At 39.7% G+C, this 19,461-nt stretch overlaps 1 protein-coding gene across 2 annotated transcripts in view; it reads left to right on the top strand.

Moving 5' to 3' along the window:
* The window catches only part of ndc80 (NDC80 kinetochore complex component), a 61,349-nt gene that overhangs the window by 5,515 nt on the left and 36,373 nt on the right, over positions 1-19,461 (top strand). For both annotated transcript variants that reach the window (XM_072593749.1, XM_072593748.1), the window contains exons 3-5: positions 2,171-2,233; positions 10,558-10,684; positions 16,372-16,544. In XM_072593749.1, the coding sequence (XP_072449850.1) occupies positions 2,171-2,233; positions 10,558-10,684; positions 16,372-16,544 (363 nt within the window). The remainder of the gene's footprint in view (positions 1-2,170; positions 2,234-10,557; positions 10,685-16,371; positions 16,545-19,461) is intronic.

Below are 19,461 nucleotides of genomic sequence, written 5' to 3'. Positions count from 1 at the left end.
CAGTTACCCATCAGAATTGAGCTCAAATTGCAGTCAAATATTTGAAAACAAACCAAATAACTACTGAAGGATGGACATATATGCAATCAAACTTGTAAGTCACAAGTATAAACTTGATGGTTGACGCAATCACTAGATCTAGGTAGCTAGGTGCGGTTTTTTGCTTGTGACAAGGAAGTGCCCAATTTTTAATTTCTAATCAGTTTTGTATGTCTCAGAAATGGTTGAGTCAGTGCAGTAGAGCAAAGGCTGAAGCACCTATAAAAAATTATGCACCAGCCCAAATAGATCTCACAGGACATAGCTTTGCACTACAGTCAAGACTGTCTGATTTCTTGAGTGAGGTATATGTGATTGATAGACCAGAATTTGACAATGTTTTCTTTTTAAGAATCCCTACAGTGTGGAAACAGGAACTTCGGCCCTCTGAAGAGTATCCCATCCAGACCCATTCCCCTATTACTCTCCATTTCCCCCTGACTAATGCACCTAATCTTCACATCCCAGAACACTATGGGCAATTTAGCATGGCCAATTCACCTAACCTGCACTTGTTTGGATTGTGGGAGGAAACCGGAGCACTAGGAGGAAACCCACACAGACACTGGGAAAATGTGCCTGAGGCTGGAATTGAACCCACCTCTGTGGCGCTGTGAGGCAGCAGTGCTAACCACTGAGCTACCGTGCCGCTCTGTTTACAGTGCCACTGAATGGTTGGTGAGTGTGTTTTGCACTCAATCTTGTAAAGAACAGCAATGTCATCACACAATCCAAAGTCACTGCAAAAATTCAAATTATCTGTACTTTTTAAGAACAGGTGATTATTTGTTAGTGGCTGGGGTGGACACAGACAAGTGCCAAGATAGTAACCTTGTGTATTTTGAAAGCATGTATCCACAGATATGGGGAACCATGATGAAACCTATAAAAGTAAAACTTCAAGCAATGATTCATCATATGCAGAATCAATAGCACTGGACTGCAAGTACAATCAATCTTCCTGGATGTCACAGATGTTTTATGTTGTAGACTCTGCTTGACCAGCAAGTGCGAGTACTGTTTGTCAGTGTGCTGTTGCCTCTCACTAGTCTCAATCACTGATTCAGACCAATGTCATAAGCTGCAGCAGACTATTCAAGAAACACTCTCAGAACTGACTGTGAATGAAGAATGGAACACTTCACTTTCTTCTGACTTAGTGGAGCTAAAATCTCACCTCCCCACTATAGAGAGTAAATGAAAGTTTGAGAGAAAAAGGCTCAAGATAAATCCAAAATTGAAAATACCATCTCAGGTGAAGGAATTATTTTAGGATTACTACTGGTTAGCTTGCAAAGATAAATGAAGAGCTGAATGATGAAGAACAGTAGCAAGATAAACAGCTGTGTATCATCAATCCAATGAAAAGATTGCTGACTTGCAGGACAATCTGGAGTAACTCATGAAACAGACCTCGCTCAGTGGGTGCAGCTTCAGGAACAGCAGCTTGAGCTCAAAGCAATATGGGAGAAAATGACAAGAGCTGCAAAAATAGGTGGCGATGTACAGCAGACGCAAGGAGCTGCAAATCCTGAGATATTTTCCAAAGTAAATGCCAGTCATAATGTAATTTTAAACGTTTTCTGTATTTACAATCAAGTACTTTTGTATTGTCCTGCACAGTGTTCCGACTTGTGAATGGACTCTAGAACAGCATCCATCCACCAAACCGGGACTGCCTGTTAAGGTTGGAAAACAGACTGTCTCGGCTATGTCTTTGTGGAGGAGAACAAAGTTTGACCGAGCTGTTTGTGAGGTGTGTAGACAGAACCTCCATGTTGAATGAAAGGACAGAAATCAGTGAATATCTAGTTGAGTGGGAAAAGACCCAAAGTCGATGAGAGGAAAAACTCACATAATGAGTAGTTTGGATTTGGAAAGCACTGAGTGCCAGATTCAGTTGTGGCTTTCAAAATGTCTGTTGGAAAACTGTCTGAAGTAACATTTACAGGCTAAAGTATAAAGGGTTGAAACTTGCTCCCACCAAGAGTTACCACAGATATAGGCTGAATTTTATGCTTCTGCAGTTGAATGCTGTTATGACTTTAATTTTGTGTATGATGAGAATATTACATTTCATATCTGACAGATGATTGTGTAGTTTATCTTCTACTAAACTTTATCTTTCTAGTGTGTCGAATGCACGGTTTGGTTCAGGAACCTCCGAGAGAAGGACCAGTTATTTTGGACGAAGGTAATATCAGCACAACTTCCCTGATCCAAGGAACATTTTTCAAGATTGTGTTATTTGATTTTTGTTTTTCTTTATTTAAATTCCAAGCCCTTTAGAAAATAGTGATCTTGTTCAGAAGACCATTGCAGGTGCAGGCTGTAATCTGGACTGTATAATTTAAAATGTGGCTACTTTAGTAAAACTCTTCAAATACTGTATGATTGAAAAAATATAGTTTTCATGCAAATATGAAGGAAGTGTTTCTGAACAGTCAAAATTGTTGCTATACAAGAGGCTGTCTGGACTGTCATGTTTACGTCTGCTCTTCAAATAAATCTATTTCATTTAGTACCTACTCCCTGTAATCCTGCACATTCATTCTTTTCAGATAATCTAATTCCACCTTGGAATAACTCAATTGAACCTGTCTTCAACACATTCCAAATTTTAATCACTTGATATAAAAGTGTATTTCCTCAAGTATCCAATTCCTGCTTTTGCTAAATACATTAAATCTATGTTGCCTTATTTGTTGTCCTTCGAGATGCTTTTTCCTGTATTAAAGGTCTGTCCAGACCTCTAATGATTTTATAAAATACTGTTTAATCTCTTCAAACCCTTCCCCTCATGCAAAACAGTCCCAATATCTCCAATCTGCCTTCATTACTGAAATTCCTCTGCTATGTAGCCATTCTTGTGAATCCTTTCTCTTCTCTTAACTTTTATGCATTCATGTATATTGGTAGCTAGGCCAGTGTTGACTACAGTGTTTTCTCCAGGCGAGGATTTGTTCACATCAATCCATTCCCAGCATTGACCTTCAGCTTTAAACAGCTACTTTACATTATCCTGCATTGTTCTGATTTGTGAATGGACTTGAGAAAGGAACTTGTTGACCCCACAATACCATTAGGGAGGGAATTCTAGGATTTTGACTGTGACAGCGAGGGAGTGGCAATATATTTCCAAGAGATTGACTTGGAGGGAACCTGAAGGGGGCAGTGTTTCCATATATCTGCTGCTCTTGTTCCTATGGAAGTGGCCATAGGTTGGAAGGTGCTTTGAGGATTTTTGGTGAATTTCTGCAGGGCACCTTGTACACACTATCGCCACTGAGATTCGGTGGTGGTGGGTGTGGATGCAATGCAAATTAAGTGGGCTGCTTTGTCTTGGCTGGTGTTAAGCTTGAATGTTGTTGGAGCTGCACCCACCCAGACAAGTGAGGAATATTCCATCCCACTTCTGACATGTGACTTATAGATAGTGGACAGGCTTTGGGAAGTCAGAAGGTGAGTTACTCATGGCAATATTCCTAACCTCTATCCTGCTCTTGTAGCTACTGGTTGTGTGGCAAGTTCTGTTGAGTTTCTGGACAATGGTAATCCCCAGGATGTTGATAGTAGGGGATTCAGTGATTGTACCACTATTGAATGTCAACGGGTGATGATTAGATTGTCTCTATTGGTCATGACCATTGCCGTTGAATTTGTGTTAATTGCCTCTTGTCACACCAACCTGGATATTGTCTAGATCTTGATGCATTTGAACATGGACTGCTTCAGTGTCTGAGGAGTTGCAAATGATGCTGAACATTGAGCAATCATTGGCAATCCTCACCACTTCTGACCCTTTGCTGGAGGGAATGCCATTAAGGGTTGGGCTGAGGCCACTATCCTGAGGAACCCCTGGAGCGACGTACTAGCGTACTGACTGACCGTCAACAGCCACGGCCATCAGCCAGTATGCTAGGTATGATTTCAACCAGTAGAGAGCTTGCCTCCTGAAACCCATTGATTCCAGTTTTGCTAGGGCTCCTTGATACTTCACACACAATCAAATGCAGCTTTGATATCAAGGACTGTCACTCTAACCAGACCTTTGGCACACAAACAACCTTGTTGATCTTTAAGAGGCTCTATTGTTTCGCAAGTTACTCTTTTGCTTCTCATATACTTGTAGAGTCCTTTTAGATTCTCCTTTACCTTATCTGCCAAAACTATCTCATATTCCCTTTTAACCCTCCTGATTTCTCTTAAGTGCCTTTGACACCCACTATACTCAAGGAATTCACTTGATCCCAGCTGCCTATACATGTCCTTTTTCTTGACCAGGCCCTCGTAACTCTAGTCATCCAGGGTTTCCTGCTCCTGCCAGTCTTACCCACACTCTAATATGAACATGCTGGCCCTGAAATCTCATCTACTCACTTTTGAAAAGCCTCCCACTTCCCAGATGTCTACAAGCATCCTATCCCCAATCAACTTTTGAAAGTTCCTGTCTAAGACCTTCAAAATTAGCTTTGTCCCAATTTAGAGCTATAACCTGTGGACCAGACCTATCCTTTTCCATAGCTAATTTGAAATGAATGGAATACTGGTCACTGCTCCCAAAGTGCCTCTCTTCTCCCCCCACCCCATCAAAGTGATTTTTTTTAAATTTCTCAGTTCTACCCATTTAGACTCAGTGGGTGAACTCTGAAGAATGCCCTCTCTCAGTACTGTGATGTTCTCCCTAATCAAAACACAACGCCCCCCTCCTTTCTTGCCTCGCCTTCTATCCTTTCTAAATTATCTATATGCCAGAACATTTAGCTATCAGTCCTATCCCTTCCTTAACCATGTTTCTGTAACTGTAATTGCTACAATAATTAGTTATAATGACCCAGCTATGATCGAACGAATAGCAGAGCAGACCTGATTAACTGAAGGGCCTAATTCTGCTCTTATATGATGGGCGATGTCATCAACAGTGCTATCAAGCTGCACCTGCTAAAAGTGTCTCAATGCGAAGTACTAACATAAGAGAAAGATATACAAATTAAATTTCTGCTCTTGTTTAATTTCAGAATGAAGTGCAAATAGATTGAGTTATTTTGTACTCAATGTCAATACAAGCATCATATTGAAATCAGGATTTCCGTAAGCTTTCTTGTCAGTTGCAAACTCTATGCAAAGGGTTATCCTGTCATTAGAGACAAGTTTGCACATTTAAAACTTGCTGCAGTCATAAACTCAGCTTCTCAACTTTAAGTCACAATATGCAACCTTAACATGTGCTACTCAACCTCTACTTGGCTATTATTGGGAGTCTAGCAATGTTTGATTAATAACTGACCCTATACTGATTTGCACATGTACCTTTATATGCTGTCTTGGAGTTAAGTAAAGAATCCTAAACCCATGAAGTCACAAATATCAATCATACTTCCGGTAATGAACATTCTAATCTCAATTAGGCATTTCTGGTCCTGATATTCAATAATGACCTAAACCTTGGTATTGATGACAATTTCAAAAGTTAAGTTAAAAAACTTGGAAACACTAATCTCTGAGGAAGGTAGAGCAGAATTGTGTAGAGAAATAGATTGATAGAATGGACAGTTGAAGTGACAGATGACGTTTAATGTAGTAAAATATGAAATAAACTCTCAATCGTTCCCCTCCACTACAGAGAATAAGCATTTCATTGAGTAACCCCACAAGATCTCTCTGTAATGTTTTTCATCGGAATCTTCTGAATCAATTCATTCTAATTAGCTCTGTTTGACATGGAGCTGTCACTATACCACCCCCCCGCCCGCCCCACCCTGGGAACTGGCCATTCTTATTCTGTGACTCTGGACAGTTTTGTCAGTGCAGGATTGGAATGGAATCTACTCCTTTTGGAAGTGTAATCATTTGTTGTACGTTGGCTGCACCTTCCATACCAGCAACATTCTGGTAAATCTCTTCTGAACCCTCTCTGGCTTAATAATATCTCTCCTATAACTGATGTTGTGAATTTGAAAGGTTCAGAAAATATTTACAAGAATGTTGACCTTTATAGAGGTTAGTAAAATCATGAGAGGCATGGATAGGGTGAATAGCCACGGTCCTTTCCACAGGGTAGGGGAGTCTAAGACTAGACTGCATAAGTTTAAGGGGAAAGATTTAAAAGTGACATGAGGGGTTGGACCGAATGGTCTGTTTCCATGCTGTACATCTGAGTATGACTCTATGGTGGTAGGGTTCGCCTACAGTACTAACCAATGGCATTTGCAAAGGATGCTCAGTTTGGGTCCACAAGGGCCACTTGATTCCTGGCCTTTCCTCTATCATAAGTTCACAAAGTAGGGATGTTCACTATTTGTGACTCTTCAGATATTTAAGCAATTCGTGTTGTCATGGCTCATAGGGGTAGTGCACTGAAAACAAACTCCACAACCCCCGAAGTTGAGACACACAGATTCAATGAGACTGCCACAAATCCCAATTTGTCTCTGACTGAATGCTACCTAATCCACACCAGGCACCTTCAACAGAAAATTTTAAGGAAAATTACACTTCTAAGTTGAGTAAGAATAGTAAATCAACAGGATTTTTGATTTATGCATTTAATACTTTAACCCTTTCAAAACTCCCCCACATACAGGCACACAAAAGAAAATACATTGTGAATAGAGGGAAAACAGATTACGAGAAGAGAGTTCTGTATTATAGGTTCAAAATTACAAATCTAGATGGGTTGGTTCAACATTACTTAATTCTTTGATATTTTAAGTTTTCTGCAGAGCAATGATCAGCCTGTATTTCACTGATTTGCTTGGTTAGGCCTGGGATCTTTTGTTACTTTGCAAAGTCAGCAATTTTACAGAGAAAGGGGAGAAACAAAACACTGATACAGCTAACTTCAGATGGTTTTACTTGCTTCTCTGATTCATTTCCCTCAGTTTATGTTAAACTCCAACTTGACCAGAGCTTGTTGCGATACTGAGCACCCCTGAATCCATAACTGTGCAACTTTCCTACATACCAGCTAGCTGTTTTTTCTAGCTGACAACAATTGTAAACATTCTCTCCTTTGTAAAGCAGAGGCTTTTTCCTCATTTTCAGTCCACAGTCCAAAAAAAAGACAAAACTATGGTCTCTTACAGTATTCATGTGCCATGAGCCCTGAATAACATCCAGGCTGATCAGTGGCAAGTAACATTCAGATCACAAATATCAAGCACTGACCATCTCCAACATGAGGAAATTTCACAGTTAAGTTCAATATCATTACAGTTGATGAAAATGTATTATCAACTTCCCAGAGTTTATGATTCAACACAAATGGAAATGGACTTGCCTTATAAATATTCTGGCTACAAGAGCAGATCAGAGGCTTGGAAATCTGCAGCAATTAACTCGCCACTTGTCTCCCCAATGCCTGTCACCATCTACAAAGCACAAGTCAGTTGTGTGATGAATTACTCTTCACTTGCTCAAATAGGGATAGGAGAGAGCCCCATCAGAGCTCAAAACTTGACATCTGAAGGTACAAAGGAATTTGGCAGTGTCGGATGGCGTTATTTTAACGTAGGAAATCTTGACTGTCAGTCGCTGGGGATATGACATCATTGCAATCATGGCGACATGGTTGAGAGAGAAGCAGGACTGGCAGTCAACATTCCTTCTAAGCAGTTGTTCCGATACTCCATGCGAGGCAATGTCAGCATGCTCATTGTGGCATTGATTTCCAGAAGTCGTTGTTATGCATGGGCCTCCAAATTAGAGGGGATGCTGTTGGCAGCTCCATACTCTGCAGTACAGAATCTTCAGGTGAGTTGTGGCAGAATGTAAGAAACATGATGGTGTGTCACAATTTTGACTCTGAAGTCAGTGTTCCTTACTAAAGTAAGGAGGGATGGTAACTTGAGTGTCAATTGAGGCCACATGGAAATTAAAATCAGAAAGGGGTCAGTCGCATTGCTAATCAAAACCACAAACAAAGAGTCAGAGAAAAATAGAAGGGAAGATATGTAGTCAAATTTCAGAGAAAAGATTATAGGGTAATAACAGGGGATTTCAACTTCTCCAGTATTAGTGCGAATTAACAAAATGTGCAAACCTTAGAGGTGGAATTGTAAAATGTATTATTTTAAAATTCAATTTATTTGTGAGAGGTGGGCATCATTAGCTGGCTGATCCCTAGTTGGCTTTGAGCAAATGGTGGTGAGATGCCTTCTTGAACTGCTCAAATCAGTGATAGTACTAGAGCTAAGAGCAAAGAAAATTACAGCAAAGGAACAGGCCCTTCGGCCCTCCAAGCGTGTGTCGATCCAGATCCTCTATCGAAACCTGCCGCCTATTTTCCAAGGATCTATATCCCCCTGCTCCCTGCCCATTTATGTATCTGTATAAATACATCTTAAATGACGTTATTGTGCCCACCTGTGCTGGCAACCCGTTCCAGACACCCACCACCCTCTACATAAAGAACTTTCCAGCATATCTCCCCTAAACGTTTCCCCTCTCACTTTGAGCTCGTGACCCCTATCCTCCACTCTGGGCAAAAAGCTTCTTGCTACCAACCCTGTCTATACCTCTCATAATTTTGTAGACATCAATCAGGTCCTCCCTCAACCTCTGTCATCTTAATGAAAATAATCATATTCTACTCAACCTCTTTTCATAGCTAGCGCCCTCCATACCAGGCAACATCCTGGTGAACCTCCTCTGCACCCTCTCCAAAGCATCCACATCCTTTTGGTAATGTGGCAACCAGAACTGTATGCAGTAGTCCAAATGCGGCTGAATCAAAAATAAAGCTAAAAATTTTAATGTTATAATAAGTGTCTAAAGATTTGATTAAAGAAATAGATTTTAACAAAGGTTTGAATTGGGGACAGCATAATGATGTTTAGAGACAAATACTCCAGAGTTTGAAGCTGAAGATTGAATGGAGAGTAAAGGGACTAGTGATCAGCATGTGCGGAGGTGGTTAGAGATGGGAAGGGAAAACATTGTATTCCATGGAAAATGTCTGAATTTTTTCATTGTTTTACAAGAGAAAATGGTTGTTACAGAAAATGGATGTCGAACAAGTTGTGGCATATTGTACGTAATGTGTGGTTTGGTGCAACAGTGGAATTCTGCCCCTATCTTTGAATAATGTCGAGACTGTGTTCACCGAATAAAATTATTTACTCATTCAATTTATTTTAATTTTACAGTTTTAATCCTGCAATTATTTCCTCACATTTAGTTTTTACATATTCTATTTATGACTCTTGTATCTTCTTCATGCAAGCTCTGGAGCAACTTCAGTATTTGATACAAGGCACCATCAAAATTATGATATTACTCATGTCTTCTGTCGTGAAAGCTGTTATGACACAGAGGTGGAACCCCTCTGTTAATTAAACCAAACATACACAAAAGTTCACCTCACCTCATAATCTGTTAATGATATACAGAATTCAAAAATTCCACTATTTAATGAAAAAACAATTTATTTTCTAACTCTAAAAATGAACATTAAACAAAAATTATTCACAAACCTAAGCCCCCCCCCCCAACTTTTAACTACTTACTATTTGCCTCCAACTCTTTAACAATATGCTGTTTCAATAAGACGCTTATTAAAATTGCATCAACTTAATTTCAAAACCACAGTCTCTGTCTTTCGTGTCTTCTCTCTTCCGGCTGATGATCTCCCTGGGTCATCATCTTTCTTTTTACTGTGAGTACGTTGATACCTTTGATATAGGATGTTTTCTAATTTCTCTAAGAGCAGGACATTGTATTAGCAATTAGCTCTCTGGCTCGACAGCAGTTGCTCTGACCAATTTCCAAAAATGTCCATGTTCTTATACCCCCAAATTTCAGATCATCTTATTGGTTCAATGTTGGCAAAACAATAAATTCAAACTCTATTGGGTTTAGTATCCTGGTGCATAATTTAAACTGATTAAATTTGAATTGTTGTCAAAACAGCAACCAAAACTCGGGTATCCATTTCACAGGCAAATGTTGCATATTTTCAATTTTCCAGGGCTGCTACCTAGTCATATACACAGGTGCTTGTAATCTCTCAGTTCAGAACAACATTCTGTCTCTCTTAAAGTTACAGTACATGCCTTCAACTTCATAACAAGATTGACACAAAGTACTTATTCAGTTCTTCAGCCATTTCTTTGTTCCCTTTTAACTACTTCTCCAGCATCATTCTCCAGTGGCCCAATGTCCACTTTTGCCTCTCCTTTGCCTTTTATATATCTAAATAAACTCCTGCAAACTTTCCTAATATTACTGGCTAGCTTACCCCCATGTTTTAACCTTCTCCCTTCTTGTTTCTTTCTTTGTTGTCCTCTGTTGGTCTTTGTAGCCTTCCCACTACCCTTTGCCACATCAAATGCTTTCTCTTTTGCTTCTATGCTATCCTTGACTTCCCTGGTCAGCCATAGTTGCCTCATCCTCCCTTTAATATAATTCTTTTCCCTCTGGATGAATGTTTGTTGTGTCCCTCAAATTATTTTCCTCTCCTATTTGACTTTGAGCAATTTGCTTTGAAATATATGTCCTAAATGTTGTTTTAAATTATAGGAACAGTAGCATTGGAACGTTTTCTACAAATATATATGGAACGTGTGGAGGCACAGAGAAGATAAAAGATCCACGACCACTCCATGATAAAGCTTTTGTCCAACAGTGCATTCGACAGCTTTGCGAGGTATTTTAGTTGGAATAATTTCAAATGGTCAATTGGAATGGGCAAAGTCAAAAATCACAGGACACCACGTTCTCGTCCAACAGGTTTATTTGAAATCACAAGTTTTTGGAACAATGCTCCTTTGTCATGTGCGCTGAGAGAGGGTGCACCAACAGAGTTTATAGGCAGAGAGATCAAGGATCATACAATATGTCTAAGTGAACAAACCTAAAACTCGGTTAGAAAGGGGATTGAAGTTTTGATTGATTAAAGTGCAAAATCAGAATCTGTTTCAAGTCACTACTTCAAGATAATTAAGGGTTTTGTCAGTATCTGTCTAACTTTCCAAACTTCAATCAGGCAGAGATACAAAAGGTGACATCTCGGGTCAGACACTGAATTGTAGGTGTGTGGTCTCGTTCAGCATCTTCTCTTGAGTTTTAAATCAGGCTGGTCTTGTTTTGAAAGCAGGAATTTATAAAATGCCACACTGACTGTGACTACAAACTGTGTGTTTTTTGAACAAAATAGAATATATCTGCAAATAAGCAAGCATCTTGGATGAAATGATTCGTCCTATAGATTTATGTGTTCTGACATATATAATGTGAGTGCACACGTTTGCGTGAGAGAGTGTAATGAAAGAGTTCAGAAAAGATTTACAAGATTGTTGCCAGGGTTGGAGGATTTGAGCTTTAGGGAGAGGTTGAATAGGCTGAGGCTGTTTTTCCTGGAGCATCGGAGGCTGAGGGGTGACCTTATAGAGGTTTATAAAATCATGAGGGGCATGATTAGGATAAATAGAACAAAGTCTTTTCCCTGAGGTGGAGGAGCTTAGAACTAGAGGACTTAGGTTTGGGGTGAGAGGGGAAAGATATAAAAGGGACGTAAGGGGCAACCTTTTCACACAGCGAGTGGTGCATGTATGGATTGAGCTGCCAGAGAAAATGGTGGAGGCTAGTACAATTACAGCATTTAAAAGGCATCTGGATGGGTATATGAATAGGAAGGGTTTAGAGGGATATGGACCAAGTCCTGGCAAATGGGACTAGATTAGATTGGGATATTTGGTTGGCATGAATGAGTTGGACTGAAGGGTCTGTTTCCGTGCTGTACATCTCTATGGCTAAGTAATACAAAGCTGGGCGAACTAGTTAAGGTAAAGAGGTCATAACAATTTATCAAGGTGATGCTGTCAAAACAGGCCAGTTATGAAGATTTTATAGATACGGAAGTGTGGTGGTGTCACATGTAGTCTGACATGAACCCAAGATCAAGGTTGAAGTCATCTTCATCTGTATGAAACTTGGCCATCAGTCTCTTCTCAGCGATTCTGTGTTGTGTATCTCAAAGTCAGTGTTGGAGTTCACTTACCTGATGATCAGAGGCTGAATGCCCTTGACCATTGAAGTGTTCCCAGACTGGGAGGAAACACTCCTGTCTGGTGATTGTTGTTTGGTGTCTATTCATCCATCTTCGTAGCCAATATACCATGTGTGGGGGCATCTTTGCCTTCAGTATATGAAAGAGAACATTGGCCAAGTCACATGAGTATCTGCCATGTGCATGGTGGGTAGTGTTCCAATGTATGATGGTAGGTATCCACGTCGATGATCTGACCTGTCTTAGAGATTGCCTTGGCAGGATTGTGTGGTGTTGTGGTTGATGTTGTCCTGAAGGCTGGATAGTTTGCTGCAAACAATGGGGACACTTCAATGGTCAAGGGCATTCGGTCTCTAATCATCAGGTAAGTGAACTCCAACACTGACTTTGAGATACACAACACAGAATAGCTGAGAAGAGACTGATAGCCAAGTTTCATACCCATGAAGATAACATCAACCTTGATCTTGGGTTCATGTCAGACTACATGTAACACCACCACACTGTTCTGTATCTGTAAAAATTTTCCTAACTGTCCTGTTTTGACAGCATCACCTTGATAAATTGTTATGACCTCTCTACCTTAATTAGTTTGGTTGTTTTGAAGGCAAGAAGTGGAGACGTACAGAAGACCTTGGTGAGATGCTGATCATCATCGATGTGTTGAAGGCCATGAAGAACATGGCATAGTTTCTTCAGTGTGGGAAAGTACTGGACAACTGTAGGGATTGGATTAGGCGTGGGATGCTCTTTGGAGGGTCGGTTTGTACTTGATGGAAGCAGGCCATTTGGCCCAAACTGTAGGGATTCTACGCTGTGCCACAGTGAAAAACTGCATCAACCTCAAGGCAGACACAGAGCACTCTTTGTTGTCCAGTACTTCCCCAAAGCAGAGAAACTATGCCACGTCCTTCATGGCCTTCAACACATTATCGATGATGATCAGCGCCTCGCCAAGGTCTTCCCTATGCCTCCACTTGTTGCCTTCAAAACAACTGCCAAACCTTGAACAGACCATTGTTCGCAGTAAACTATCCAGCCTTCAGGACAACATCAACCACAACACCACACAACCCTGCCATGGCAAACTCTGCAAGACATGTCAGATCATCGACATGGATATGCCATCACACATGGGAACACCACTCACCACATACATGGCAGATACTCATGTGACCCAGCCAATGTTGTCTATCTAATACGCTGCAGCAAGGATGCCCCAAGGTATGGTATATTGGTGAGACTACGCAGACGCTACGGAGATATCTGAATGGACACCATGCCAGACAGGTGTCTTCCCTCCCAGTCTGGGAACATTTTAGCGGTCAAGGCCATTCAGCCTCCAATCTTTGAGCAAGTGTCCTCCAACGTGGACTTTGAGGTACACAATAACACAGAATTGCTGAGCAGAGACTGATAACCAAATTCCATACCATACCCATGAAGATGGCCTCAATTGTGATCTTCAGTTCATGTCGTGATACAGGTGACCCCAGCACACTTTTGTATCTATAAAATCTTCCTTACTGTCCTGTTTTGACAGCATTGCCTTGATAAATTATGACTTCTCTACCTTAATTAGTAACTCTACTACTTATTACATTCACATTGATTCGCTCTCTCGCTCTCGCTTTCTCTCTCTGACTCTTACTCGCACTCTCACACACACTTTCTGTCACAATGCATATAAATCTATGGGTGAATAATTTCATCCAAGTTGTTTGTTTGCAGTTTTGTTCTATTTTGTTCAAAATACACAATTTGTACTTAGTCAGTGTGGCATTTTATAAATTGCTTTCAGAACAAGACCAGCCTGATTTAAAACTTGGAGACAGATTGAACGAGGTGTTATACCCACAATTCAGTGTCTGACCAGAGATGTCACCTCTTGTATCTCTGCCTGATTGAAGTTTGGAAAGTTAGGCAGACACTGATAAAATGCTTAATTATCTTGGAGGAGTGACTTGAAACAGCTTCTGAATTAAACTCAGATTCTATCAAAACTTGTATCCCCTTTCTAATTGAATTCTCCATCAGCATTTTATGTTTGTTCACTTAGACGAATTGTATGGTCCTTTGATCTCTCTGTCTTGACAAAGAAGCATCCCTCTGAAAGCTTGTGATCTCAAATAAACTTGTTGGACTATAAACTGGTGTTCTGTGATTTTTAACTTTGTCGACGCCAGTACAACACCAGCACTTCCACATCATGGTACTATCAGCAATTCGAATGTAGCACTGGTGTTGAGTGTGTAAGTAGTGTTGCAGGTTTTGAACTATTCTCTTACATAGTGGCGTTAGTCTTTTAAATGTTTTGAGTAACTTGGGTTAAACTATCCAATATCTAATTATTCAAGAGCATCAGTATATTAACAGTATTTGTTAATCTACACTTGATAAAGTTGTATTTTGCATTTTCTCAAATTCTTCCAATTGAGTAAGAAGGACAGTTACAAGTGTCAATCTGCTTTGTTGAGAGAGACAGTACATGAATGTTTGAGCAAATCACAGAATTTGCTAATCTCTGCAAATTGGAAAACGAAATAAACCAGATGCCCTTCTGTAGACCATAAGACCATAAGACATAGGAGTGGAAGTAAGGCCATTCGGCCCATCGAGTCCACTCCGCCATTCAATCATGGCTGATGCGCATTTCAGCTCCACTTGCCAGCGTTCTCCCCGTAGCCCTTAATTCCTCTAGACAACAAGAACCTATCAATCTCGGCCTTGAAGACATTTAGCGTCCCGGCTTCTACTGCACTCCGTGGCAATGAATTCCACAGGCCTGACTATATTAACTTATGATGTTATCTTTCTACATGAATCTTTGCTGATCATAAACTAATAACCTTTGTTTTGGCTTCCTGTTTCAAACCAAGGACTGCTCCAATTTTTTTCAATCTGCATTTGCTCCCATGCATTTACTTTTCCTGTAATTATGAACCCAAGAGCGATAGTGTCTTGACAAACTTGCACAATTGAAGGTTTCCCTGAAGGTTTGTAAGACCATAGCCACAGGATGAGAATTAGACCATTTGGCCCATTGAGCCTGCTCCACCATTCAATAAGTTCATGACTGATGATCCTAAACTTCACTTTCTTGCCTTATACGCATGACCGAGTACCTTGCTGATTAAAAACCTGTTTCAGCCTTGAATGTACTTAACAACCCAGTCTTGATAGCCCTACGTGTTAGAATGTGCCACAGATTCCCTACCCTCAATAAATTTATCATCCTTTCTTATGTGGGTGACCCTGAGATTCTGTCCAGTGATCCCAGACTCTTCCCCCAAGGGTAAAATAGCCATCCAACATCTACACTTCAAGCCCACTAAGCATACTATAAATTATCTCATCTGCAATCTATTGAAAAACCTCCAGCTGTGACCACATTAATAAAATTGTTCTTGCCACAATGGAAGGAATATTTATTCACCTGAGATGAAGGAGCGAAGTGCTTAAAATCACCAGATGTTCCACATACATCCATGATATCTGACTCATTAACATTGAGCTCTACTCAATCTTGCAGACTGTTTAAAATTGGTGCAAATTCACTTTTTTGAAGGGCAGACTAATTCCTAAATCAACTGCAGAAAACTGTTGGAAGATATCAAAGCGACTGCATCCTTGTTGAACAAGATGACCTTTTCCTTTTTGATCAGACTATGGGATAGTACAAATGTCAAAGTATTCTCCATGATAAAACTGTATTTTTTTCACCCCTTCAATTTTTATATTGAAATTTCAGTTGTTTATACAAAATGCTGTATTTTTAAAAAGAAAATTAGCTTCCATTGATGCAAATTCATGTTAGATTTCTGATTTACCTCCAAATATTGTAATGCAGTGGCATCTTGAAAAACAGCAGTCATTGCAATTATGTTAAGTTTCAAAAGGGAGCCACTTTCTTGAAAGCTCCCAATGATTCTCTCAATGTTGAAATGATCAATGTAAAATCCATCCTTGTGTAATTTTTCAGGTGAGTAACTACTGCTAGTGTACTGATACAGCTTCTTGAATGCTTTCTGCAAAATGATAGAAAATGGGTTGGTGTGTAATCTCTTGCAGTTGTCCATTGCTGTGATGAAGGACCAAGTAAAGACTAGAATTTTTTTTTTTGCAAGGATGTGGCCATTCGTGCATGTCAAATTTCTGTCATCCATTCTCTCCAATTCCATATGTATTCAAGGATACTGTATTCTCCGATCCAATACCTATATTCAATAGGTAGTATCTAGTTCATAGAATTCTTATTATTGTACTTAAAATTTGAATCAAATGTGTGATTTAAAAGATAATATATTTTACTATATTTGTTCAAGTTCCTCGGGGAATATGGTTATCCACAACCTGTATCAACTAAGAGTCTGCAATCGCCCAGTTCCAAGGAATTTCTGAAGATCTTTGCCTTTTTATATAACTTGATTGATCAATCTTACCAGATGCCGGATTCAAAGTTTGAGGAAGAGGTTCCTAGGATCTTCAAATCTCTTGGGTGAGACTGAAACTGTTTTCAGGTCTACAATATATATGTCAGGTTGGCTGCAATATCTTCTTCAGAGTGAGAAGACCCCACTGAGAGCATGAACATGTGGTCCAGGTTGACTATACAGTAATGCTGCCTTAAATGCCAGCAATATCATCCTTCAAATGAAATTTTGAATCATTTTGACTGACCCATGTCATTGCAACTTTTTATTTCCAGAAATAAAAAGCCACTGGCCTCAGGGTTACAAAATCTTTCAAAATGGCAGTTTGTGTAATTTGGTTTTGTAGAATCTTGATGCACACAAATTAGTTGCTGTGTGATTAAATAACAAGCAATATTTCAATTTCAGTATGAGGTGTCACTACAAATTGGGAATGATGAAATATGTATTCTTGATGAAAATGTTGGGTAAATCCATTATCCAGTAAACAGTTCTGTAAAGTTCCTGACAAAATGCATGTCTTTCACATCACTTACTTATTAATCTTAACCACCTGGGCAGAGTACAGTTCATTAGCTTTCTGACCAGAGTTCATGCACTAAGGAGCAGTGAAAAGAGCTTCTCCAAAAATTGTTCATGCTAACTTTTATTTCAAGAAAAATGAAATCATAGCAATAGAAAAGCAAAGTACTGTAGATGTTGGAAATCTTAAATAAAAATAGTGAATGCTGGAACTACTCGCAGGACATACAGCATTTGTGAAAAGGAAAGCAATTAACATTTTAGGTCTATATTCTAATTAAAGATCACAGGCCTGAAACATTTAAGAGCAAAAATTTTGCATTTTAAAGGTATCCTTCAGAATTGACAGAAAAATATAGGCTTTTTGAGACCATGGTTTGGACTAATGCTGCATGCTAAGGTTTTTTTTTGAGAAAATTGAGACTGTCTTCAAAAGGGCAAGAAGGACAGAGTAGCAATATTGACGCAAGATTGCATCTTTCAGGGAGATGATAAGATTGAACTGAATGTAGACTGCTAAGAGAAGAACTGAAAAGGATGCTAGATTTTATAGGCCATCAGCAATAATAAAGTAGTGGGATACAGAAATATTTTGCCATGATGTTACAATAGGAGACATTAGCTGTTTCCACACTGAAAATTAGAATCTCAAAGACATAAATTTCTTATCTTCTGAAATCATGCATTTTGTACCAATTAGAGAACAAAACCATCTATTAGAACAAAGAACAGTACAAACACAAACACGCCTTTTGCCTCTGAGCTGTCTGTATCCTTCTATTCTCTGCCTAGGTGTCAAGATGCCTCTTAAACACAATTATTGTATCCACCACCACCTCTGGCAATGCATTCCAGGCACTTACCACTTTAAAAATAACCTGCCTCTCACATCTCCTTTAAACTTACACCTTTTTACCTTAAACCAATGATCTCCATGTAGTTGACCCTGGGGAAAAAGACTGACTATCCATTCCAAACATGCCTCTCAATTTTGTAAACTTCTATCAGGTCACCTCTCATCCTTTGACATTCAAGTGAACCTAATCTCTCCTCATCGCTAGTACACTCCAAATTAGGCAACATCCTAGTAAACTGTTTCTGTACACTCTCCAAAGCCTCAATCTTTCCTATAGTGTAGTGACCAGACCTGTATGCAATATCCCAAATGTAGCTGAACTAAAATTTTATGCAGCTGCAACATGATTTGCCAATTTTTATACTCTTTGCTCCAACTGATGAAGGCAAGCATGCCATATTCTGCTTTGACCACCATATCCACTTTTGTTGCCATTTTCAGGGAACTGTGGACCTAGATCTCTCTGTTAATGCAACCAAGGGTTCTGCCATTTATTATACACTTCCCTCCTGCATTAGATCTTCCAAAATTCATCACTTCTCATTTGTTCTGATTTAAACTCCACTGCCATTTCTCCGCTCAAGTCCATCCATATCCTGCCGTGTCATCTGGCAATCCTGCTCACAATCTGCAGCTCTCCCAGTGGTGGTTTCATCCAGAAACTAATCAGGTCACCAGCATTCTCCTCCAAATCATTTGCATATATCACTGGGATGCCAGCACTGACCCCTGCGGAACACCACTGGTCACCGATCTCCATCAGGAAAAACAGCCGTACACCGCTAGTCTGTCTCCAATGTCTAAACCAGTTCTGTATCCACCTTGCCAGTCACAGATACCATGTGACTTTGCCATTTTTATCAGCCTGCCATGAGGAACCTTGTCAAAAGCCTTGCAAAGTCCATATAGACAACATTTACCACCCTACCCTCAATCATCCTTGTCACTTTCTCAAAAAAAAACTATCATTTGTGAGACTCAACCTTCCCCCAAATAAAGCCTTTCACGACGGTTATCTTTTTTTGAAATGTAAGTGAATCCCATCCCTAAGAATTTTTCCCAATAATTTCCCTACCACTGACATGAGGCTCATCGGGCTGTAATTTTTTAGATTCTTAAACGAAGGAACGATTATGGCTACTCTGTCCTCTGGGACCTATTTTGTGACTAAAAAGGATTTAAAGATTTTATACAGAGGCCCAGCAATTTCATCAACTGCCTTTCTCAGCATTCTGTGATAGACCCCATCAGATCATTGAGATTTGTCTACCTTAATGCTTTTCAAAACACCCAACACTACCTCCAGTTCTATACTGACATGCCATAGAATATCAACTTAGCCCACCTGAGACTCACCATCCACATGTCTACCGATACAAAGTATTTGTTAAGGACCTCACCCCTTCCTCCAGCACCATGTATAAGTTCTATCCTTTATCCTTGAGTGGACCTACCCTTTTTAGCTATGTATTTAACACACCTTTTGGATTTTCCTTCTGTTTGCCAAAGACATTTCATGCCCCTTTAAGCCCTCTTTGTTAAAGTTTTTTCCTGCTATCTTTTCTATTCTTCGAGGGCTCTGACTGTCTTTAGTTTCCTAAATA

This window comes from Chiloscyllium punctatum, chromosome 24 (genome assembly GCF_047496795.1).
Source record: "Chiloscyllium punctatum isolate Juve2018m chromosome 24, sChiPun1.3, whole genome shotgun sequence".
NCBI classification, from domain to species: Eukaryota; Metazoa; Chordata; class Chondrichthyes; order Orectolobiformes; family Hemiscylliidae; genus Chiloscyllium; species Chiloscyllium punctatum.
The sequence above is the reverse complement of the archived record's forward strand: the minus strand, read 5'-3'. Positions and strand labels throughout refer to the sequence as shown.